Raw genomic sequence first — 25,335 nt, 5'->3', positions numbered from 1 at the left:
TTCCATTAACGGTCGCACTAACGTTAGATATGCTATTTCCCTCGATTTGGGGCTAGCCTTTCTCAAGATTCTCATAATAAAGTGAAGTGCCCTCCATGCTTTACCCGTAACATTATCAACATGCTCTCCCCAAGAACGTTTGGAGTTTAAATACACTCCTAGGTATTTACAACATTGTTCTTGCAGAATTACAACGCCACTGAATTCGTAATTAAGACTAGTTTCCTCTCGGGTTTTACAAAATGTTATAGATTTACTTTTAGAACCATTTATTTTCATCCCATGCTTTAACGCCCAGTTATAAATTTTATTCAAGTCTGTTTGAATAGCATCTACATCTGAATTATTTCTAATCTTTCTATAGATAATGCAGTCGTCTGCAAATAGCCTCATATTTGATGTAATATTCTGGCATAGGTCATTTACGTATATTATAAAGAGTAATGGACCCAGAACGCTGTCCTGTGGCACCCCTGAACTTATATTTCCAATTTCCGATATTTCATGACCTACTCTAACTCTCTGGGTTCTACCTTTTAAGAATTCTTGGATCCATAGCACCACTCTTTTATCTATTCCTAGCCTACTTAACTTATCTATTAATATGTCATGTGGCACCAAATCAAATGCTTTCGAAAAATCAATCACAACTGCATCGATTCTTCCGCCTCTATCTACCTCTTCAGCTAGATCCTGAACCAGCGACGTAATTTGACTATCACATGAGAAGCCTTCCCTAAAACCATGCTGGCGGTTGTAAAACCAGTCTTTCGCATAAGGCATAAGACTCATTAGTATTCACGCTATCATTTTTGTAAACTTTAATTATTGGAATCACACGCAGTCATAATTTACTTAAGGCTAGAAAATTCAAAACAGGCTTAGCTGATATTTCCTCAATAAAGTACCGAGTTCTGAGAATTTTGATACACTAATTTCGTAAGGAAATTTTCTCTCAACATAATACATACTGTATTATTAAAATATACCCACGTTCACCAGAAGCTAATCAAATCTTAAAAGTTGAATCAAAATAATAAATACATATGCATTAAAAAATGTTAAATTAGTTATTGAGATCTCTTAATCATAAGGCTTCTGTCGCAAAACCACAGATAAACATAAAACATTGTGATAATGCTCTAAACGTACTCAGAAGACTTGTAAACTCTTGTTTCTTTGTAACATACATACATACCGTTCTGTCAAATGGCAGGTCTTTCATTGCAAACACAGCATTCTCTAATCTTTCCTATTTTCTGCCTTCCTCTTTGTCTCCTCATATGATCCATAGACCTTAATGTCGTCCATCATCTGATATCTTCTTCTGCCCCGAACTCTTCTCCCGTTCACCATTCCTTCCAGTGCATCCTTCAGTAGGCAGTTTCTTCACAGCCAGTGACCCAACCAATTCCTTTCTCTCTTTCCGATCAGTTTCAGCATTATTGTTTTTTCACCCACTGTTTCCAATACAGCTTCATTTCTTATTCCGTCTCTCCATTTCACACGTTCCATCCTTCTCCATATCCATATTTCTAATGATTCTAATCGCTGTAGCGTTGTTAAATAATATATTTTAAAAATGTCGAATTCCACATAAAATATAATAGTTTCTGTCACTTTAAGTTACTTAAATTAAAATCAATTCACTTCCTTTAGTATGCATTTGTATATCCATCCATTCACCATACACATACTCACCCATTCACCCATCCATCCATCCATCCATCCATCCATCCATCCATCCATCCATCCATCCATCCATCCATCTATATTTGCTTATTCCTTTATTCATGTAACTCATTCTTCCGCCTATTCATCCAATAATCTCTCCGTTCCGGAGTGAGTGAGTGAGTGAGTGAGTGAGTGAGTGAGTGAGTGAGTGAGTGAGTGAGTGAGTGAGTGAGTGAGTGAGTGAGTGAGTGAATAAAAATCAACCAACCCATTGAAACCTCCTATTAAGTAAATAATATAACTCTACACTTACAAGTCGTAATTAATGTTCAAAAGAATGTGCACCAAAAGATTAAAAATATTCATGCAAATATTCACTAAAATATTAAAAATTAGGCACTTATTATATTCACTAAAATTAAAGACTTTACACACTAAGCATGGTATAGATTCCCGAAAAATAATTCATAATATTGTTCACATGGTGGGATATGTCCAAATTATCGGGCTTAAAAAATGAGAAAATTTCTTAGTGGCGTATTAATTTAATTGAAGTAATTTTTGCAGAGGAAAATCTCATATTCTGTTTGGGGTTTACAAAATTTTTAAAACAATTACCTTTTTCCTCATTTTCTACAAACTAATTATACTTGTGAAAATGGTAGTACGTTTGCAAGAATTTTGTTTTGAGTGGAATCAGTTGAACAATTAGTATGTTGTGCTTCTCCCTTCTTGCTAATATATTTTAAACAAGGAGAAATTGAGACTGATGATATTTGGCCAATATCAAAGCGTCTGTAAATGTTCAGGTGACGATTTCTTCTGTTTGGGAAATGGATTCTCAGTGGAGTGAATTCTTTCAATTATTGAAATATAAGGGCTATTTTTCTGAACTCCTGAAAATTTCTTAATTATTTTTCACTGCCTGGCTCAAATTCAAGGGTTCAGAGTGCATTTTCAATTATTGGGGTGTAGTGGTAAGATGAAAGAAACAGATTGTTACCCACCTCTGTGAAGGGAATATATCTTGTACTGTTAGCATTTCAGGAGAAGATCCGAGAAAGGAATGCGAGTTTTTCCCCCACTCTTATAACCATTCTCCGACACGGAACAGGCCGGCCAATACCTGAGCCTTGTTTGTACCAGTCGACCATTGATTGAGACTTTGTCTCAGCCGACCATAGGCTGAGATTTGTTTGTCCCAATCGGCCAGTGACACTATTCCCATCCACCTGCTCCCTCAAAGAAGCTGAATTACTAGCTTACCCTCTCCTCTTACCCCGCAGGGATCATATTCCCCTCGCAGGGATCCTCTCATGAAATTTGAACAGAACATCACAACTTTAAAAACCTGTCGTATATAGCTTTGCACATTTATCTAAAAAAAGCAATCCAATTCTCCTTAAACAAATTTCACCAAATGAAAAATAGCCTACTTAAGACAGGAGATGAAGAATAAAAGAAAGCACTGTAATCCTATTTTCTCCTCGAAAGGTATTTCGGCACCTGGTGACCCTGCTCACATCCACTTTCTAGCTCTTGATCTGCTCTGGATCACCTTTGTGTTCTTTCTTGTTCATGAGGATGTATTAATAATTTAAGATAGACAATTCTTTCTTCTTTGTAACATTTTTGGAAGTACATCACCCAAAGATTTTTAGCACTTACTACTCACACAGATTATTATGCAAAGTTCAAAAAGTAATTTTCATATATGAAAAATTTAAACTGCATCTTCTTAAGTCTGTTAAGTAATACTCAGTTAAATATTTATTCCAGATTGTTGAAGATGTAAATCTTCCTCAGCGACCTGTGTTACAAGACATTCTACAGTACATGGATCTTATTTTGACTGTCGTCTTCTTGTTTCATATATTCATTCAGTTGTTTGCTATTGGAGTTATACGATACTTGAAGACGCTACTTTGCTTGATGGAACTCTGCATTACTACAGTAAGTTCATAGATCGATAACAAATACGTAATTACTTTGTAATAATTTTATTGCACACACTGCTGTCTGATTTGAGGTACTGACTATTGCTATCTCAATAAGATTATGGCAACTGCCTGAACCAACATGCTTGATGATTTAGATCTATAAAATTAATTACAAAATATGTATATGAGTTAATTCTGTAGTTCGCTACCTCAGGCTTCACATTTTACCTGAGGTAAGGGATCCTTGTTTAGCCTAATTTGTTTACCCTCTGGTCTTGAAGCATAGGTATACAGAAGATTTCAGGGTAAGTTCCTTCCTTACAATGTTCTGGTCACTGTACAGTTCATGAAATTGTGATAAAATCTGGGAAAACTTAAAGTTACTTAGAAAACGTACAACAGTCATATCCTGTGAAGTTACTTAGAAAACGTATAACAGTCATATCCTGTGCAGTTACTTAGGAAATGTAAACTTGTCAGATCCTGTGAAATGCCTTGGGAAACATAACAGTCATATCCTGTGAGGTTACTTACTTACTTACTTACAAATGGCTTTTAAGGAACCCGAAGGTTCATTGCCGCCCTCACATAAGCCCGCCATCGGTCCCTATCCTGTGCAAGATTAATCCAGTCTCTATCTCTATATCCCACCTCCCTCAAATCCATATTAATATTATCCTCCCATCTACGTCTCGGCCTTCCCAAAGGTATTTTTCCCTCCAATCTCCCAACTAACACTCTATATGCATTTCTGGATTCGCCCATATGTGCTACATGCCCTGCCCATCGCAAACGTCTGGATTTAATGTTCCTAATTATGTCAGGTGAAGAATACAATGCGTGCAGTTCTGCGTTGTGTAACTTTCTCCATTCTCCTGTAACTTCATCCCTCTTACAAGTAAACCTTCACCTGAGGTAAAAAACAATGAAAATGAAACTTATATTTTTGGAATCAGCATAATAAAATATAAATAATCCTAAAATTTCGTAACTCGACTGCAATTATCAAGTGCGATACACAGCCCAGAACACGAGGCTTCAAGCAGCAAGAAAACACACCTTCAACTAGCGATTAATGCATAAGAAGGAAAACGATGATGTGGTCATCATGTTACTTAACGCATCGTATTTCAGAATCTGATTTGTTTTTATCCAGAAACATATGTCGCACAACAGTGATAGCTAATGCAAAATGTTGGAAACACAAATATTCAGTACACCTCCCGCACTTTATACAGGCTAATTTTGCACAAATCATACATATTCCTTGTACATTTCGGTTACAGTACTCTGTAGTGTTTTGAAAACGTTGTCCACTTCTGGATCCCAACCATACCCATGCGCCTGTTGGAATCGTGGAAAAAGAAACTTCTGGTAAACAAGCGACTGTAGTTTCAGTATATTGTTGCGTTTTTTTAATGTATCAGATGAATCATCAAAAATCTACATTATGAGAAATGTGTCAAATCATATGCTTACACATTCGAAAAAAGTACCTGTCCAAAGATTGCAACTCGTAAGTCGTATTTGGCGGTATGATTTTAACTACTAGTTTTTCAAGACCATAGTCCCCTTCTTCTAACAGTTGCTTAATTGTATTTTCGTCGCAGTGGATACCATACGAGTCCAACAGCAAAAGATTGCAAGTTGCAGAATTACGAAGGAATATTTCTCGCAAGAATTGTATCCATATTTTTTTTTTGGTCTTTTTTCCCGACGAAGTCCATTTTACTACAAGGTTATCACTCTGGAAAATGCGTTCCGTAAATCTTTTACTTATACCTTTCGGTTCTTGGAGAATAAGTAGCAACTTTGGCATCGTTTTCCAGCTTTAGAAACCACCTGCGTTATAGTGTAGGAATGTGTAGTTGCCCCCTTAGATTGCACGACACCGTACACTTTACTGGTTCCTTGGCGTTCTAATGTTCTGCCGAAAGGCATTTCCTTATGGAACCCACATTCGTCTGTATTAAACACTTGATCATCATTGTACATGTCCAAACTGTCCAAAATCATGCCACAAAATACGACTTATGAGTTGCAATCTTTTGACAGTTGACTTTCGTGTGTTAACCACGTGAATTTATGCTTCATACTGTTCCATGACCTATGGTTAAACTTTTTCTTTTTGTTTGTCGGTACACCTGACAGAATCCAATACTCTGTTACTCCACATTTTTCTTCGAAGTCAATGGCTCGGGATGTTTTGGGAGGGGAAGGAGCGTATTGAGAACCGAAACTTTGTGAAGTACTTAATTCCTCTTCTGACGTAGTATTTATTTTTTCAGTCTCCTATTCTCGTACATGAGGCATGACATTGTCATCATTTCATGGTTCATTTTCATCAGTGTCCATAGTATGACTTTCTTCAACTGCTTCCGATTAATAACTCTTTAATAAGTCATATATATCATCAACAATTCCAAGTTCCTTCCGCGACATTTCACCGTCTCCTTATAACCCTCTTCATTTAGTTTATCCAAAATTTTAATCACTATATTCACTGAGTTCATCTTCTTCAGCTCACCGCACATAACGTCATACAATAAACTGCAAGGTACAAACTAGCTGACAGCGCGTCTACAGCAGTACTGTCTTCGCTCTCGCATCTAGCATTGCAGCGTGGTATAGTTGTTTGCAATCTAAGTAGCCCATGTCAACTTGATCTTGATTGGTCGAGATCTCTGGTGTTCATTGCGTTCGAGTTGTAAAATTTACGTGTTTTTATTGCTTTTAATGCTTAATCGAATGGTAACAAAGGTAAGTCTTTGTTTTTTTACCCCACCTGAAGGTTTACTTGTTAGCCCCAAATATTTTCCTAAGCACCTTATTCTCAAACACCCTTTACCTATGTTCCTCTCTCAGAGTGAGGGTCCAAGTTTCACAACCATACAGAACAACCGGTAATATATCTGTTTTATAAATTATAACTTTCAAATTTTTTGACAGCAGACTAGATGATAAAAGCTTCTCAACCGAATAATAACACGCATTTCGAAACGTAAAACAGTCAGATCCTGTGAAGTTACTTAGGAAACGTATAACGTCATAACCTGTGAAGTTACTTAGGAAACGTATAACATTCATATCCTGTGAAGTTACTTAGGAAACGTATAACAGTCATATCCTGTGAAGTTGCTTAGAAAACGTAAAACAGTCATATCCTGTGAAGTTACTTAGGAAACGTGTAACGGTCATATCCTGTGAAGTTACTTAGGAAACGTCAAACATTCAGATCCTGTGAAGTTACTTAGGAAACGTATAACGTCATAACCTGTGAAGTTACTTAGGAAACGTCAAACATTCAGATCCTGTGAAGTTACTTAGGAAACGTATAACAGTCATATCCTGTGAAGTTGCTTAGGAAACGTAAAACAGTCATATCTTGTGAAGTTATTTAGAAAACGTATATGTCATCCTGTGAATTTACTTAGGAAACGGATAACAGTCATATCTTGTGAAGTTACTTAGGAAATGTATAACAGTTATATCCTGTGAAGTTACTTAGGAAACGTAAAACAGTCAGATCCTGTGAAGTTACTTAGGAAACGTATCACGTCATAACCTGTGAAGTTACTTAGGAAACGTATAACATTCATATCCTGTGAAGTTACTTAGGAAGAGTATAACAGTCATATCCTGTGAAGTTATTTAGGAAACGTAAAACAGTCATATCCTGTGAAGTTACTTAGGAAACGTATAACGTCATAACCTGTGAAGTTACTTAGGAAACGTATAACATTCCTATCCTGTGAAGTTACTTAGGAAACGTATAACAGTCATATCCTGTGAAGTTACTTAGGAAACGTAAAACAGTCAGATCATGTGAAGTTACTTAGGAAACGTATAACGTCATAACCTGTGAAGTTACTTAGGAAACGTAAAACATTCAGATCCTGTGAAGTTACTTACGAAACATATAACAGTCATATCTTGTGAAGTTATTTAGAAAACGTATAACAGTCATCCTGTGAATTTACTTAGGAAACAGATAACAGTCATATCTTGTGAAGTTACTTAGGATATGTATAACAATTATATCCTGTGAAGTTACTTAGGAAACTTACAACATTCATATCTTGTGAAGTTATTTAGGAAACGCATAACAGTCATCCTGTGAATTTACTCAGGAAACGGATAACATTCATATCTTGTGAAGTTACTTAGGAAATGTATAACAGTTATATCCTGTGAAGTTACTTAGGACACGTATAACAGTCAGATCCTGTGAAGTTATTTAGGAAACGTATAACAGCCATATCCTGTGAAGTTACTTAGGAAACTTATAACAGTTATATCCTGTGAAGTTACTTAGGAAACTATAACAGTTACATCGTGTGAAGTTACTTCAACAGTGAGATCCTGTGAAGTAACTTAGGGAACGTACAACAGTCAGAGCTTGTGAAGTTATTTAGGAAACGTACGAAAGTCAAATCTGTGAAGTTATTTAGGAAAAATATAAATATGACCCAGTGACATTTTTCTTTTATGTGACGAAATGTCCCAGGTTCGAGTGTTCGGGGATGAAAAGTCCCGATTCCCAAGCCATGGTTGCCAATACGACATTTCACAAATGGACACCTTAGACATCAATATCTCAAATTCTGTTCCATACCTCATTAAAGGTTTCGCGTCTGTCTTGTAGGCCTAAAGCATTTTGAAATTCTACTTTAGTGAAGCAATACTCACTGCTAAATGACTTTACGTGGAAAATATAATACAGATTTTACTTCCAATGGAAAATATTGCAGCAAAATATCTGTAATAGAAAATCGAAAGCGGAATCCTCCATTTATATTTAAGAAACCTTTCACACTTATGTAAAAGTCTCGATTTCATTGTCATTAGAATTGGAAATTCTTTTGAACTGTGAACAAAGTTATTTTTTATATTTGTAAATTATTTCCTTTAGACGACAATAGTAACTCTGTAATTCTGTGGAACATGTGATATACTATTCTTTATCTCTTGCTCCAAGACCTGAAACTTCTTAGAAGATTACGAAGAGAATGCTGTCATTTTACAGTTAAGAAAATATTCTATATTCTCTAATTTGAGAGGTAGCTTATAATAACAGATTTAAGCTGTGGATAAAACAATTGAGAGATTGCCTGTGGGGAAAATCATTCTCACTTCAGCTTGAAGCCCATTTGAATGACATGCCATTGTTTTATCTTTTATTGTATTCAGACAGGAAGAGCACAGGAAAAGAATGTGCTTTGTCCACTTGTTTTCAAAAATGAGTTATGCATCTACGTGATGCAGGATTCCACGTAGTTCAGAGCTATTAATCGACCAATGTGATAATGTGAATAGTCCAAGTGCTACAGCAGATTTTAGATTTGGCGTACAGGGAAAGAACGTGCTAAATCCTGTCACTACAGGGAAATAATGTGCTCTGTCCATGTTTGTATGATTTAATTCTTAGCTTCCTCATGGATTGGCATGCATGTTATAGCAAGAAGAAGAGAATTGGAACGAAAAATAATATTCCATAGTTGAGCATTATTGTTACAATGAGAAAATTCATTCTTGCTGCAGAGCACCTACATTCAAGTGAGTTAAACGACATATAAGGTAAGCGTTCACTACATCGTATCGCACGCATCGACTATTAGAATCTGGAGAATTCCATGAACAGAGAACACATTCTTAAACTTTTTAAAATCAGCTCAGGTGATATTTTAATACTTAATGGTAATATTTATAACCACTTTTTATATATTTTAGTTCATATCACATGACTTGCAGTGATTTAAATCGGCAAATACAGCCAACACATGTTCAAAGTGATTTGAACTTTTAAAGTGTTTATACAAAGTGTTCGCATTTCAATAACTAAGCTAATAGTGGTTACAATTCTTAAACAGTTTTATTTTATATTTTAGATCATATCACATGACTTGCAGTGATTCTACCTAACATAGCATGTACATCATAGATCAACCTAAGTTAAGTCCAAGCAACCACACTAATATGACCCGAAAATTACCACATTAAGTTCCATCTAATAAGCAAGATTTTCATCATATTAATCTAACACTTCACATCTGAAGATGATACACAAGTATCGAAAACGTTAATGAAAATTTAATTATTTTATAATAAGCAAAGGCGGTTTTGTACACATACAATTATAGTCAAACATTAATAGCTTATCGGCAAACTTCAACATGAAATTGATCTTGTAATCTAGTTCATATTTCTATACTTCAACTTCAACCTTTGTAACCTAGTTGAATATTATGCTTGTATTTTTATTCTCTACTGATACATTAGTGTTTTAGACCAGTGAACACTTTCATTCAACTTTAGATAATAGATACACCGTGTATGTGTAGTAGGAAATTAGGCCTACATAATATTCTGTGCCATTTGAAGAATTATTTAGTGTGGTTTAAGATAAGAAGAGAGTAATATGATTTACCTTTATAGTGTTCAAACTTGCTGATGATGAAATCTACGCCTATGAAATAAGAAAACTGATATAATTATATTTTATCCTTTTCTTTGAGAGTCATTTAAAAGTGTCCATCTATTTCAGGTCTCTTTCGTAAACTTTGTGTCATTTATGGGTGGCAAACAGAGAATTCAAGCCTTCAGAGCAATACAGGCGTTAAGAATTCTCGCACTCCTGAAGACTATGAACAGATTTAAGACAATGAGGGTATGTATTACAGAAGATGCTTTAAAATACCGGTAGTAATTTACTTAAACTCTTCTCATTCCATTAGTGAAGACTGAAGAAATGGTATGTGACTGTCAGTTTCAATATAAACTGTTTCAACAGTGTTCACCACGGTGAAGGACATTAATTCAATTACATTTACTAAGCAATGCTTGATCGCCGAAGCTTCATTTCAAAGGAATACTGGGAGCACTAGGGGATTGTCAGCTTGCCTACATACAATATCCCAAACGATACAGGAATTTTCTTCTGAGATTAAGCTTACATTTAGCAACATTAACTTACAACATCCTTAGTAGTCACAAGGGAATTGTTAATGAGAACATTTCGCAACTTCCCCTCAAACTGAGTATAGCAGACAAATACAAGGTCTTCCATTAGTAACGCGACTGATCCCCGCAGCCCACACCCTTTCCATGTTACAGTACGGCTCGCTTTCACCGATAACTCGAGTGCCGAGTTTGCGGTTAAAAATAACACAACAAAACTTATCTTACATCAGGTGCTCGGAATGTCGATCCTCTGTTCGTAGGCACACCTAAGTCCTTAGGAGAACACGGCAGAGTCGTCCTTGTGAAATATTTTATCCATTTCCCGTCTCATATTGTTCTTAAGCTCCTCGAGAGTATGAAAATTATTTTCGTACACTTTATATTTTAATTTTCCCCAGACATGAAAGCCGCAAGGGTTCAAATCAGAGAACTGCGGAAGCCCTAAACGCCGGCTTATTATTCCATCTTCATATACGGATTCAATTTCTGCAATTGAGTCATTGGCAGTATGAGCAATGGCGTTAACTTGCATGACGTGTGCATTTGTCTTTTCATAATCTGTCAGTTCTTGAAAAAAAAAAAATGGGGTCAATATGTCGGACCTGTACTGCTCTGAATTTATTGTCATTTCATAATATATGGGACAAATAATTCTCATTTTAGATACTCCAACTGTTGTATCTTATAATGGTCTTTTCAACAACGCATGGGAGTTTTCAGAACTCCAATAGCCTACCGTATATTATTGTGAGAGTTTACGCATTTAGACAGCTGGAACCATGTTTCATTACTACAAAACACCAAAATTGAATCAATCAATCCATCATGAATGAATTGCTGAAATCACTCGCAACATTTTACTCTTGCTTCACTCTGAGGAGGTGTAAATTTGTGTACTATACGAGTTTTATAATGTTTTAAAATTTTAGCTGTTTCTTAGCCGTGTGCACGGTCATTATTTTGTGATATGCCGACAAGTTTCACTGAACGATTCAAGAACTCTCTAGGACTAGCACCAATTTCATCCAACGTTTTCCCTGTCAGTACTCGCCTCCCATCCAGGAACTACTGCAAAGAACTAATTTTACTCGCTAACCTACATACTGTATCATAGATTTACTAAGAGCGCGAACATCAAGACATTTTCGAGGGAATATGCTACGACATCTCTTCCAATATCCACACTTAGCAAAGTTATCGTAAATATAAACACACACAATTCAGGCGTCTTCCTTCAAGGTTGCCTGCAGCTAGATATCTTTGGATGCTATTCTGCGCCTCCAAAAAACCCTGTCTGCCTGTCTCCGTCAACTAAAACTCTGAATGTCATCGTCGATTTTACTTCCTCCATCCAGATCCTGCGGGGATGTCCTTTCTCCTTTTCTGCCTTAGTTTCAGTGAAAAACTTGCTGAAGTATGTATGATCCTCCATCCTCTTAACATGACCATACCAAGTCAAACGTCTTTCCTCTATCGATCTAGGTAGGATATTGGTGTTCTCATCCACCGCTATTCGGATGTATTCTGTCGTCATGAGGTCCATTACAGTTTTCCTAATGCATCTCCTCCCGAAATTTAACTCTGTCGTCTTCATATATATTTCTTGTGTTTTGATCATCTCCCACAATTCAACTCCATATAATGTGATACTCTCAAACACGGAATGGTATAGAAGTTTAACATCGAGAGGTATACTTAGGCTCCACAGGACAGAGTGTAATATCCTTGTACAAGCTTTTCTTTGTTCTATCGGCGTATGACTGAAATATTAATTGCAAGTGGAAAACCCATATTTTGACACTTATAAGTGAGACATCATCTTCATCTTCATCTTCATCATAATCATAATCATCATCATCATCTCTATCTTTTCGGATTAAATTAGGTTTGGTTTGTTCCAATCTCACAAATTCTGACATCTAAAATTGTTTATATCAGTGTTTCTTCAAATATCTCATATTTCTTCGTCCTGTTGGTCTTAGTGTAGTACTTCATTAGCTTCGAAATGCGGCATTCGTTCATTCTATCAAGACGTTTTAACCAATTTCATCGATATTGACTGATTTCTTCTAATATAATTTTTATATAAACAATCAACTGGATGAATATACAATCTACGTTTAATTCTCGGCATACGTCTTCACTTCTTCGTCAGTTTAGGAGAGTGTATTCTGCCACACATCTCAAAAATCTCTTTTCAGCAACTTAATTTCTTCTGGTGTGACTTTTTGTTAGTATAAAATTTTCACATACATAGTGTAGGTCTACAGGAATAGTTATTACTTTATAAAATTTGGGACCTGTTTGTTTATTGCAGGCAAAAGAAGAATGACAAATGGAAGTGGAAGACTAAGGAAATTAAAATAACTGAATTTATACTTAATGTACGACAATTCTTGTTTTATAACCATATGTTATCCCTTTCACGTCATAACTTGCCTAATACTTTCCTCTCTCTTTACGTAGCTTACAACCACTTGAATTAAATTCCTTGAAAACACGTTTCTAAATTTGCTATTTAAACAATGATTCTTCATTAAAAAATGGACACTGTAAAAAATTAATTTTTATCCTATTTCACACCAATGAGTCACAATTTTCTTACAAGAGAAGGAAATCTAGTTGGCACTAAATATGATATTGTAATAATACAGTTTTGCTTAAACTTGCAGAGCCTGACACGAAGCCTGTCTGCTTTACCACATGTTATGGCTAATTGCCTCGTACCATGTTTCATCATATGGCATTTATTTGCTGTGGTGGGAGTGTTGCTCTTTGCCGGGAAACAAAAGAAGGCAAGTATTAAAAAAATCACACAAACAATCGGAGAAGTGGAGACATGAAATACAGCTGCCATAGACTCAATGTTACAATAGTACAATATTTTTTATCATCATGTCCATATTACGCAAGAAAACCATCCCATTCCATTATCCATGATTTCCTTCTCGTTCTCCTGTAGGTTTTTTTTTAGACTTTTACCAAGATTGCGATTGCGACAAATAAATAGGCCTACGGTGTATATATTTTTTTTTATTCACAGTGAAGTTTTAATGTTTAATATATAAACCTAATATTTTTTCATATTTTTATGAGTATTACAAACAAATTGCTATTCTTAGCCTAGCGATTATGATTGCTTCTTTGTTTTGATTTGTTCAAATGTAATAGAAGTATCAAATGTAATGTATATACGTATGAAAACTTCAATTACAACAACTTAATAATGAAACAGTGTATATTGCCTATAAAAAACTTTATTCTTCGTGCAAAATGTTCATTCTTTTGAAAATCAATTAAATAGAACATATAGCTGGTACTTCACTGATATTTAAATTCCTTTATTATGCACTACTAACGTTACTTCATGATTAGACTGGTTTGCAATCTCTATACACTGCTTACGTAACACTATACAAGCAGGTATACAGCACACAAAATACAATTCTCAACTGGTTTCCGCGTAACGCCAATTCTGCCACTGAGAGGTGTCTTGTACCACAGAATCTAGCAGAACACTTGAATGACATTGACATTTGAAGCATTTAAAGGCCTTATGTTGTTTACTAAATTCTTCGCACAGAATTTATGGGTAATGGATGTCATTGTCCTATTTCTATGTCTCAAATATCGATATATTGAAGTAAATGGTCGCCATTGTTTGTGTTGAAAGATATTATATATAAACCAAGGTAGGTACTTAAATTCACACAGTAAAAATTTTCGAAAATAGGTTAAACTCAATACATAGGCCTATTATATGCACACTGTACTTTTTCACATTACTTTAACGAGATATTGCAACAAATTAAGATTATTATGTTCCTTTGCCCTGAATGTATAATTAAGCATTTTCAAGCAGACCTAAATATCCCCTGCTTCTTTTTTCAGATACGATATTTTGCACCTTGAAATGTTATGAATTTTAATAAATAATCGGAAAATACAGTTGCAATGCATGGGCAGAACAATTGTGCCATTTTTTCTTACAGTTGCGAAAAAATATTCTAATACTGGTTAGTTTGTAGTGTACTAGGTCTATACCAGGCTTGCAGAACTCGGCACCAATTGTAGCGTTACGTCATTCATGAGATACGTGACGCATCCCTTCCTTCCACCCCCCCGTCATTGACTTGGTAGGGGAGGGGGATTTCTATTCAGTGTCCATCTTATGTGATTGCGTACGGGCCACAACGGGCCACAGTTATGTCATTCAACGCCGGTGGACTGTGGACGGGGAACCAACGCTTTCCCCTTGCTTTCCACCCCTCTCTCGCCAGTTCTGTATCCCTGGTCTACACTCTTATTAATAGTAAATGTAGTAGTATTTTAGTGTGTGTAAATATATTTTAATTAGATGTTAAAAATTAAATTAAAAATAAAATTAAATGAATTTAAATTAGGAAGTACCGGTAGTCTGCTAATTTTTGTTTGATTAGAAATGGTTTATTGCTGCTTACAATTTTGCAAATCGAAACACAGTAAAGAATATGACTTGTCATTTAATCAACCACGAGATAATTAACTAAGAAAGAAGTGGTGTTTCGCCATTTCTCGCAAGACAGACAAATAGAGACTCTGTAGAACGCCTAACACAGTATCACGTGTCTGCAAATGACAATTCAAGGAAACTGGTTATAACATTAGCACTACAAGAAAACGTCTGTATTCAAACGTGATACCATCCATTTTTTTAGTTGGTTATTTAAGGACGCTGTATTAACTACGATAGTTCTTTAGCGTCGATGAGATTGGTGATAACGAGATGGTATTTGGCGAGAAGAGGCCGAGGATTTGCCATAGATTACCTGGTATTCACCTTACGGTTGGGAAAAACCTCGGAAAAACCAAACCAGGTAATCAGCCCACGCGGGGAAAGAACCCGCGCCCGAGCGCAACTTCAGACCGGCAGGCAAGAGCCTTAACCGTCTGAGCCACGTCGGTGGCCTCTCCAGGTTTTAAGATTTCCCAGTACATAAATAAATTTCCATAAAACAAAAAGGTATAGGTTCAAAAGAATGGTAAAATAAGTGCAAAATTACATCCACCTCGCAAATAAAAATAGAACTGATGTTAATCCAAGTATATCAACTCTCAATGAAACGAATGTTTCAATTGCAGAAATCATGGAGCATATAAAAAAATAGTAGTCACGCAATGTTAAATTGAAAATAAAATAATCCCCAAAATCATTAAATAACTACATAAAAATTGCTAGGAAAAACTAGGAAACAAAATTACCTCACCGAGCGAGGTGGCTGAAATGGTAAAGTTTGAGACTCGCATTCGAAAGATTTATTATGTAAGTAGATTACAGGGCAATGAAAATGATATTTAAATGAAATGTTCTTGTTTCAGTGTGTCGCATCCAATAGCACAATTCTGAAACACGATTACAACGCCTGCATTGCTGGCAATTACAAGTGGGAGAGTTCTGCGATGAACTTTGACAACGTAGGCAATGCCCACCTCGTTCTTTGTCAAATTGACATATTTAAAACATGGAGATGGATTTTAGAAGATGCTGATGATCCCAGAAATGTAAGAATTAGTTCAAACATTTAATGTTACTGGTCAATGCATTGAATTTTCAAGCGTTAAATTACAGTGAACTCCAAGTAACAGTTTCTGTCTCTGTGAAATCATAAAAAATGAATATAATCCGCATTGTACTGATCTCGTTACTCTTTCACTAGAGATACAGAGCTGTTAGTAGTGTTCAGGGTAGTCTGAGCACGGATCCGTACCGAGAGAGTTCAGGTGTAATCGAGGAGTGAAATATACACCGAGAGGTACTGAAGTCACGCCTGTCAGTTTGGTTTAGAATTTGTTAGTGAGTTGATGTGTTCATATGACACTTACCTTAAAATATGCTGTATATGGTAAATTCATGAAATTTAAAAATTTATTGTAACTCTCTATTTAGACGGAGCTCCAAAAGCTAATTAATTTTTATCCTCATGGCCATTTTCAAGCTATTCAGCAAATATGAACTAATTTTTTTTAAAACTTGACGCAAGAAGCCTTTTAAAGACGTCAATATAAAATACATTTTAAAAATTTAATATAAAAACGATTAGCCCTAATGAGCCCAAATTTCGTACAGTATTTTAGGCCTGTTTATGTAGTTTAAATTTTACAAATTTTGGATGAAAATTATAGAAGTTTTAAAAATCATATGTGTCCCCTTAAAACTTTCATCATTAAACGAAAGTTACATTGTTCATTATTAGTTATGCCACGACAAAAGTATAGGCTAGTCTAGAACAAAAGAGTTTACGACATATATGTAGAAACGAAGTCGTGCGTAAGTGTTTTTGGCAAGTTCGTTGTGCAAGCGGAAATTTTAATGTACGCAAAAAGTATTTAAAGAAGGGTAAGATAGATGTTTTTAGTTGTTCGTTTAAGAAAGACAGCTAATTGCTATTTTAATTACGTATTGTGATCGAAATGAAGTAAATAAGTCAGTCAGCAATATCACGTAAAGCACTCAGACTCTATAATTCCCCCCCCCCTCTTTACATCTGATTATGCAACTAACTTCAATCCTACGTCTGGGTGATCTACGTGTAGTTATCGGCATTGGGTTGTGACCTCCTCGTAGCCCCGATCTCCGTGTAATTTTGTACTAATGTTTCTCATATTCCTCAACCCGGATTTTTGTGTACAGTTATATATAATTTGTGTAGTAATGCAACCAATAAACGTAGTGATAAAAACAAATTTTCTTTAGTTATAATAAATATGCAACAGAATACGTGAAAGCAGTAGTAATTCATGAAAGTTTACATCGTATAAGTTATTGACACAATTACAAATTAAAGAAATATAAATAACTGTAGTATAATTGTGTAGAAGTAATGGGAAAAATTATCTTGTGAGAATCATTAATATCGTAGAATTTTTTATTCTTTGTTGTTGTAAATAAAACTTTAAGGGTGCTATTCATAGACATTTCGCTAGCTCGGGCTACGATCGTGCTGAACAGGATTCATATCATATCATATCATATCATATCATATCATATCATATCATATCATATCATATCATATCATATCATATCATATATATCATATCATATCATATCATATCATATCATATATCATGTCATATCATATCATATCATATCATATATCATATATCATGTCATATCATATCATATCATATATCATATCATATACCATATATCATGTCATATCATATCATATCATATCATATCATATATCATATCATATCACATCATATCATATCATATATATCATATCATATCATATCATATATCATATCATATATTATATCATATATCATATCATATATCAAATCATATCGCTGACACTGGTTTATGAATACGAAAAACGTTAGTTCGCTGATCATCCACCGAAAGCCCGCGCTGAAAATATCTATGAACACGGCCCTTAAACTTCAAAAATTTGACTGTCTATAGATACTAACTCACCAAGGGGAATGTAGGGATAAGGTTGCTCTGGAGATCCAATCGATGATCAAAACAAATTGGGTAATCGAGTTATACCTCTATGGAGGAAACAGAGAAGGAAGACTGGGTTTAAACAGGTTTCGCCTAGGAGCTTGGAGGGCACTTAATATCGTCAACGAAAAGGGGCAAGAATATGCCATCTTTGCGGTAGAGGCGAGACATCACACCATATTTTATCGGAGTGTGAAACCACAGAAGCTCTGAGGAAACGATTCCTGCCAGAGTCCTTTATTTCATCTAGCAGTGGGGCACTTTTTAACATACGATATATTAAATAACGATAAATTCTTTGAGTGTGTGGGAAAATTTATGGCAAAAGTTCAGCTGAGAGTGGAACTGACCGAGGGGGAGGGGGCCGAAAAAATAAGGAGAAGAGTTATTTATTAGTATTGTTATGAATAATATTAACACTGAGCGAATAAAGTAATTACGGGATAATGTTATTTTTGTATATATTGTGTTTCTTTCTATTTGTTTTTTTATTGCGTGTGTATATGTTTTTATGTCTTACCTTTATATTTATTATTCGGACTATTTATTGCAGTTTTAATAAGGAATTGAATTGAATTGTTTATATATATGTTTCACTGTGTTTTTTCTTCTTTCATATCTTACATTTATTTTATTTTTATTATTTTTGTGAAATTTGGTATTAAGTTAGATTAGTTGTAATTAATGTGATAATTAACGATAATGGCAGTAATAATAACAATTATTGTTGTTTTACTATTTTATTATTAGTAGTATTATTTTTGTTTCCTTTGAAGATTCAAACTGTGCATAGTTATAGTACGAATGGCCGTACGGGCTCGTGCGATGAATATTGTGTACATGAGTTTGTATAATTGTGTATCAATAAATGTACTTCATTCATTCATTCATTCATTCATTCATTCATACTAACTCACCAAGTTGGCAACCCTGACCATTATTGTTAACGCACTTGATTTTTAAATAACAGATATAAGCAGTTAAAAAACTGCAGTTGATGCCGTTATTATGATTTCCAGAATCTGGCGTTTCATCTAACGAGTTTCAGGGGTGTATGGGGTGTATTTCAGACCTGGCGGGGCCAAGATACTATTTTTTGTAGACTAGGTGGCGCCAGGACACTTTTTATGATTTTCATGTTATCGTCACCTTTTAAATTTAATAAAAAATCATATTTTATTCACATTTAAACAATTTCATAGTCTACTCCACAGACCTAAAACTTATTTTGGCTATCTAGATTCTAATCTATGTATTTTCGTTTGATATTCTGTAAGTACGAGTATTCGTGATGATGATAATGAAAGCGGCTACGACGAAGATACCTACTGCCGGTATTACCGAAATCCTACAGCCAGCGCAATTTTCTGTTTAGAAATACACCATTGATGAGTTCCATCTCTTATTTGAAGTAGCAGCAGTAGGAGTAGCAGTAGCAACAGAAGCAGCAGTAACAGTAACAGTAGCAGCAGCAGCAGTAGCAGTGGTTTTTTTTAACAGCTTGCTCTATTACTCGTATTTTGCAGTAATACCAGAGTAGAAGTAATTTACATAAGTGTAGTACAGGTTATTATGTTCGGTGTTTTGGAATATAGTTTGTCAAAGTCTATGATTTTTATATATCTTGTGAACAGTTTCAAATATTTGTTTGTTAGTTCATCTTTGATTAGAGGCCACGTTCCTTCTCTGATGGTAATGTCATTGCGCATAATGTCTCCCATTTCTTCAAGCATTTTGCATTCGTAAATTAAGTAGCCTATAGTTTCAGCTCCCTGGTTATAAACACAAGTTGGGTTGTCTATTATTTTGAATCTGTGTAGGTATATCTTGGTTTTCCCATTGCGTTTAATCAGTGCTGTAGACTCTGGAATAACAAGAAATTTCACTTTTAATCGCTATTTTACGGATGGGAAGAATGGAAGAATACTTTGCACATTGCTGCTTTTGTAGTGTTGCTCCATTCCGTCTGCCATCTGTCGAGTCTTTTATTCCTTTGCTCTTGGATTAGAAAATTCTCGGCGTTTTTAATAGGCTATTTCAGTGTTTCATCTTGAGCTGCTTCCTTTGCCAGTTCGTCTGCAAGTTCATTTCCTCCGGTGCCTGCATGGCCTTTCACTCAGCCGATGTGTATTTTCCACCTATGATTTTTAAGTTCTCTTATTTTGCTCCTTATGTTTTCGATAATGTAGTAGTAGCAGCAGTAATATCAGTAACAGCAATAGCAGCAGTAGTAATATCAGTAGCAGCAGAAGCAGTAGCAGCAGTAATAGCAACAGCACTGGTGGTGGTAGTAGTAGTAGTAGTAGTAGTGATGGTAGTAATAGTGGTAGTAGTAGGAGTAGTAGTGATGGTGGTGGTAGTATTAGTGATAGTAGTAGTAGTAGTGATGGTAGTAGTAGTAGTAGTGGTGGCGGTGGTAGTAGTAGTGGTGGCGGTAGTAGTAGTAGTGGTGGCGGTAGTAGTAGTAGTGGTAGTAGTAGTAGTAGTAGTAGTAGTAGTGGTGGTGGTGGTAGTAGTAGTAGTAGTAGTAATAATGGTGGTGGTAGTAGTAGTGGTAGTAGTAGTAATAGTAGTGGTAGTAGTAGTGGTGGTAGTAGTAATAGTAGTGGTAGTAGTAGTAATAGTAGTAGTGGTAGTAGTAGTAATAGTAGTAGTGGTAGTAGTAGTAATAGTAGTAGTGGTAGTAGTAGTAATAGTAGTAGTGGTATTAGTAGTAATAGTAGTAGTGGTTGTAGCAGTAATAGCAGTAGTGGTAGCAGTAGTAGTAATAGCAGTAGTAGTAATAGCAGTAGTGGTAGCAGTAGTAGTAGTAATAGCAGTAATGGTAGCAATAGTAGTAGTGGTAGCAGTAGTAGTAATAGTAGTAGTGGTAGCAGTAGTAGAAATAGTAGTAGTGGTAGCAGTAGTAGTAATAGTAGTAGTGGTAGCAGTAGTAGTAATAGTAGTAGTGGTAGCAGTAGTAGTAATAGTAGTAGTGGTAGCAGTAGTAGTAGTGGTAGCAGTAGTAGTAGTAGTAGTAGTAGTAGTAGTAGTAGTAGTGGTAGCAGTAGTAGTAGTAGTGGTAGCAGTAGTAGTAATAGTAGTAGTGGCGGTAGCAGTAGTAGTAGTAGTAGTAGTAGTAGTGGTAGTAATAGTAGTAGTTGTAGTAGTAGGAGTAGTAGTAGTGGTGGTGGCGGTAGTGATAGTAGTAGTAGTAGTAGTGGTGGTGGTAGTAGTAGTAGTGGTAGTAATAGAAGTAGTACTAGTGGTGGTAGTAGTAGTAGTGGTGGTGGTGGTAGTAGTAGTGATGGTGGTGGTAGTAGTAGCGGTGGTGGTAGTAATAGTAGTAGTGGTGGTAGCAGTAGTAGTAATAGCAGTAGCAGAGATGGTAGCAGTAGTAGTAGTGGTGGAAGCAGTAGTAGTAGTGGTGGAAGCAGTAGTAGTAGTAGTAGTAGTAGTAGTAGTAGTAGTAGTAGTAGTAGTAGTAGTAGTAGTAGTAGGAGTAGTAGTAGTAGTAGTAGTAGTGGTGGTGGTGGTGGTGGTGGTGGTAGTAGTGGTGGTAGTAGTAGTAGTAGTGGTGGTGGTGGTGGTAGTAGTAGTGGTTGTGGTGGTGGTGGTAGTAGTGGTGGTGGTAATAGTAGTAGTAGTAGTGGTAGTGGTAGTAGTAGTGGTAGTGGTAGTAGTAGTGGTAGTGGTAGTAGTAGTAGTGGTGGTAGTGGTAGTAGTAGTAGTGGTGGTAGTGGTAGTAGTAGTAGTGGTGGTAGTAGTAGTAATGGTGGTGGCAGTAGTAGTAATGGTGGTAGTAGTAGTAGTGGTGGTATTAGTGGTGGTGTAGTAGTTGTGGTGGTAGTAGTGGTGGTGGTGGTAGTAGTAGAGATGGTGGTGGTAGTAGTAGTAGTGGTTGTAGCAGTAGTAGTGGTGGAAGCAGTAGTGGTAGTGATGGAAGCAGTAGTAGTAGTGGTGGTAGTAGTAGTAGTGGTGGTAGTAGTAGTAGTAGTGGTGGTAGTAGTAGTAGTGGTGGTAGTAGTAGTAGTGGTGGTGGTAGTAGTAGTGGTGGTGGTGGTAGTGGTGGTGGTAGTGGTGGTGGTAGTGATGGTAGTAGTAGTTGTGGTGATGGTGGTAGTAGTAGTAGTGTTGGTGGCGGTAGTAGTAGTAGTAGTAGTAGTAGTAGTGGTGGTGATGGTGGTAGTGGTAGTAATGGTGGTGGTAGTGGTGGTGGTAGTAGTGGTGGTGGTAGTAGTGGTTGTGGTAGTAATGGTGGTGGTGGTAATGGTAGTAGTAGTATTGATGGTAGTAGTAGTGATGGTAGTAGTAGTGGTGGTAGTAGTAGTGGTGCTAGTAGTAGTAGTGGTGGTAGTAGTAGTGGTGGTGGTAGTGGTGGTAGTAGTAGTGGTGGTAGTAGTTGTAGTAGTGATGGTGGTGGTAGCAGTTGTAGTAGTGGTGGTGTTGGTAGCAGTAGTAGTAGTGGTGGTGGTAGTATTAGTATTAGTGGTGATAGTGGTAGTAGTAGTGGTAGTGGTGGTAGCAGTAATGGTAGCCGTAGTAGTAGTAGTAGTGGTGGTAGCAGTAGTGGTAGTAGTAATAGTAGTGGTGGTGGTAGTAGTAGTAGTAGTAGTAGTGGTGGTGGTGGTGGTAGTAGTAGTAGTGGTGGTGGTGGTAGTAGCAGTGGTGGTGTTGGTAGTAGTGGTAGTAGTAGTAGTAGTAGTAGTAATAGTAGTACTGGTGGTAGTATTAGTAGTAGTGGTGGTGGTAGTAGTAGTAGTGGTGGTAGTATTAGTAATAGTGGTGGTGGTAGTAGTAGTAGTAGTGGTAGTAGTAGTGGCGGTAGTATCTGCGGCAGTAGTAGTAGTAGTAGTAGTAGTAGTTGTTGTTGTAGTAGTGGTTAACAACTGCCAAAACTCCGCTATGGGAGGTTACTAAACCTTATCGCTGCCCTGGAAGCGGAGTCGGAGTTTCGCTACATTAATCAGAACCTTTGTCTCCACTGACTGACAAGTCATCTGATGTATCACTGCTATCAGTTAAACATTCTCTTAACGAAATTATACTGTCAGTTTCACTGTCTATTACATTAGCAGTAGAAAAATATTGTTCTTTGTTATTTTTAACGCGCTCAACACATTTCTTCGACTTGTCTTTTTCTCATATTATGCGAAAAGGCGGTGACACAATCGTTCCTTTACTTTAAGTGGGGACCCAATTTCTGTTACAATAATCCAATTGAAAAGATGGGAAATAACTGACTAGATATTTTAGTCTGTCCCTTTATGTAAATGAAACCAATCAAAACGATAAATACTTATTTTTAAAGCATGGTTGGGTTTTGAAGACAAATAATGTTTATGTACGCGCTACTTGACGGACCGCGAGCAGTCAGACATGAACTTAAAAAGTGATGATATCTTGTTGGCTCATTCTATTGGGTTTTTTCTAACATAAAGTAGAATCTATTTAGACAATTTCATACACTGCAAGTATCCACTTCTCTCTTCAAAAAACAAAGTTTATCGCTGATCTATTTTCTGCTTCAAAAACATATTTTTCCGCACTACAGTAGTATAAAATAAACCTCAATTTAGAAAGTCTTACATTTATTATATTGCGGTGACTCAAACATCTTAAAAATCTGCAAACAATATTCTTAAACAAGCTTTTTTCCTTATTAGAATCTGACTACTACTTTTTGAGTCATCAAGTACTGTATATAAAATGCGAAAATATTCTGCTTCATAGAAAGTCTACGTAAGTAACGACTTCTTCCGTTATTGGCTGACAATTAGGAAGGAGGAGGTGAATAGTATACTGTGTCACTCTTTAAGATTGACGCATGCGCAGACCAACGGAGTTTATTAAGTTGTTCGTCTACAGTAGTAGTAGTAGTAGTAGTAGTAGTAGTAGTAGTAGTAGTAGTAGTAGTAGTAGTAGTTGTAGTTGTAGTTGTAGTTGTAGTTGTAGTTGTAGTTGTAGTTGTGGTTGTAGTTGTAGTTGCAGTAATATTATTATTATTATTATTATTATTATTATTATTATTATTATTATTATTATTATTATTATGGTATTCCGGTAATTTTGGTGCCCATTTGTGTAGTAATTAAATTATTTAAAAATTGTCCCAACAAAAGTAATACATAATTAATTATGAAGTTACGAAACGCTACTCATATTACAGACATATCCACCAAAAAGTTCTATAATTTAATTTCGATGTCTTTTTAGTTGCTAACACAAGTAATGACCTGGTTCAAATAACATTTCAAACGTTAGTAATGATTATAATTCCTACCCAACTTTTTGACATTCTATTGTAGGGCCTATAAAACTTTGTTGTCTTTTATTTCATTCAATATATTGCATAGATATTACACCCGAATTGTAGCTTTGAGGTGTGGAAAAATAAAAGCATTACACAAAAATGTGTAATAAATAACTATTAATACGGTAGGTACATGTAAAGCAGATTTCAAAATTCCAAGCATAAATAATTCATCAATTACACAGAAGGTATGAATATGGCGAAATTTTACTAATTTTGTTCTAAACCTTTTTTCTTGGCCCTCATATCTTTAATATAATTCGGCAGAGTACTGAAGACTGTAATACATGAATAATGAACCTCTTTATCGTAACAGCTGAGACTAACAGAGGACAGACAGAGAGCTACGAATAATTCGTCTCTTATATTAAATTACGTATGTTCTCATTAGTACTAAACATATATATTTTTATGCTCGACCATGCCGAAATGTAGTAATTATACACCTGGTAGCAGACCTTTAATGCATGTCATTAAAGTACACCTACTCATTAAAGGTCAGGTCTTTCACCCAATAACGACTCAGGTTACAACTGTTCAGCCAATGACAGGTCAGCTTTCTACCGTTATAAAACCGCAAGTATCGATTATTCTCGGATATGCGAATTAGCGAAAGGTCACGGAGGCTGGAAATCCAATACTGTCGCAGAAGGTTATGTTCTGTTACTATAATAATTAGCGTTAATTGTAAATATTCAAATAAATCCAATTTGTCATCTTGTTTTTCAATGTAAAATTTAATTTCAATGTTATCTCTGTAGGTTCTTATGGCCTAGCAAGGTCAATGTGAACATCTGTTCCTCGGAAAAAATCAATACTTTCGCGTCTGCGCACATCTCACAACATACGGGACATTGGCCAAGGTCAGATACAAAGAAAATTAATAATATCAAGTTAGAAATATGGTCGAGCATAAAACGTCGTATGAAACTCGCCTATAATGGTAATTCAGAAACTCGTATGAAAATTATGAAACTCGCTTG

The 25,335-nt window shown here is 35.9% G+C and overlaps 1 protein-coding gene across 1 annotated transcript in view; it reads left to right on the top strand.

Annotated features, from left to right (window-relative positions):
* The window catches only part of LOC138705921 (sodium channel protein PaFPC1-like), a 127,470-nt gene that overhangs the window by 79,165 nt on the left and 22,970 nt on the right, over window positions 1–25,335 (top strand). Inside the window, exons 19-21 of the mRNA XM_069834696.1 lie at window positions 3,454–3,627; window positions 10,159–10,281; window positions 15,933–16,115. Coding sequence (XP_069690797.1) covers window positions 3,454–3,627; window positions 10,159–10,281; window positions 15,933–16,115 — 480 coding nt within the window. The remainder of the gene's footprint in view (window positions 1–3,453; window positions 3,628–10,158; window positions 10,282–15,932; window positions 16,116–25,335) is intronic.

The sequence above is a fragment of the Periplaneta americana genome, chromosome 9 (assembly GCF_040183065.1).
Source record: "Periplaneta americana isolate PAMFEO1 chromosome 9, P.americana_PAMFEO1_priV1, whole genome shotgun sequence".
NCBI lineage: Eukaryota > Metazoa > Arthropoda > Insecta > Blattodea > Blattidae > Periplaneta > Periplaneta americana.
This window is presented reverse-complemented; position numbering and strand designations above follow the sequence as displayed.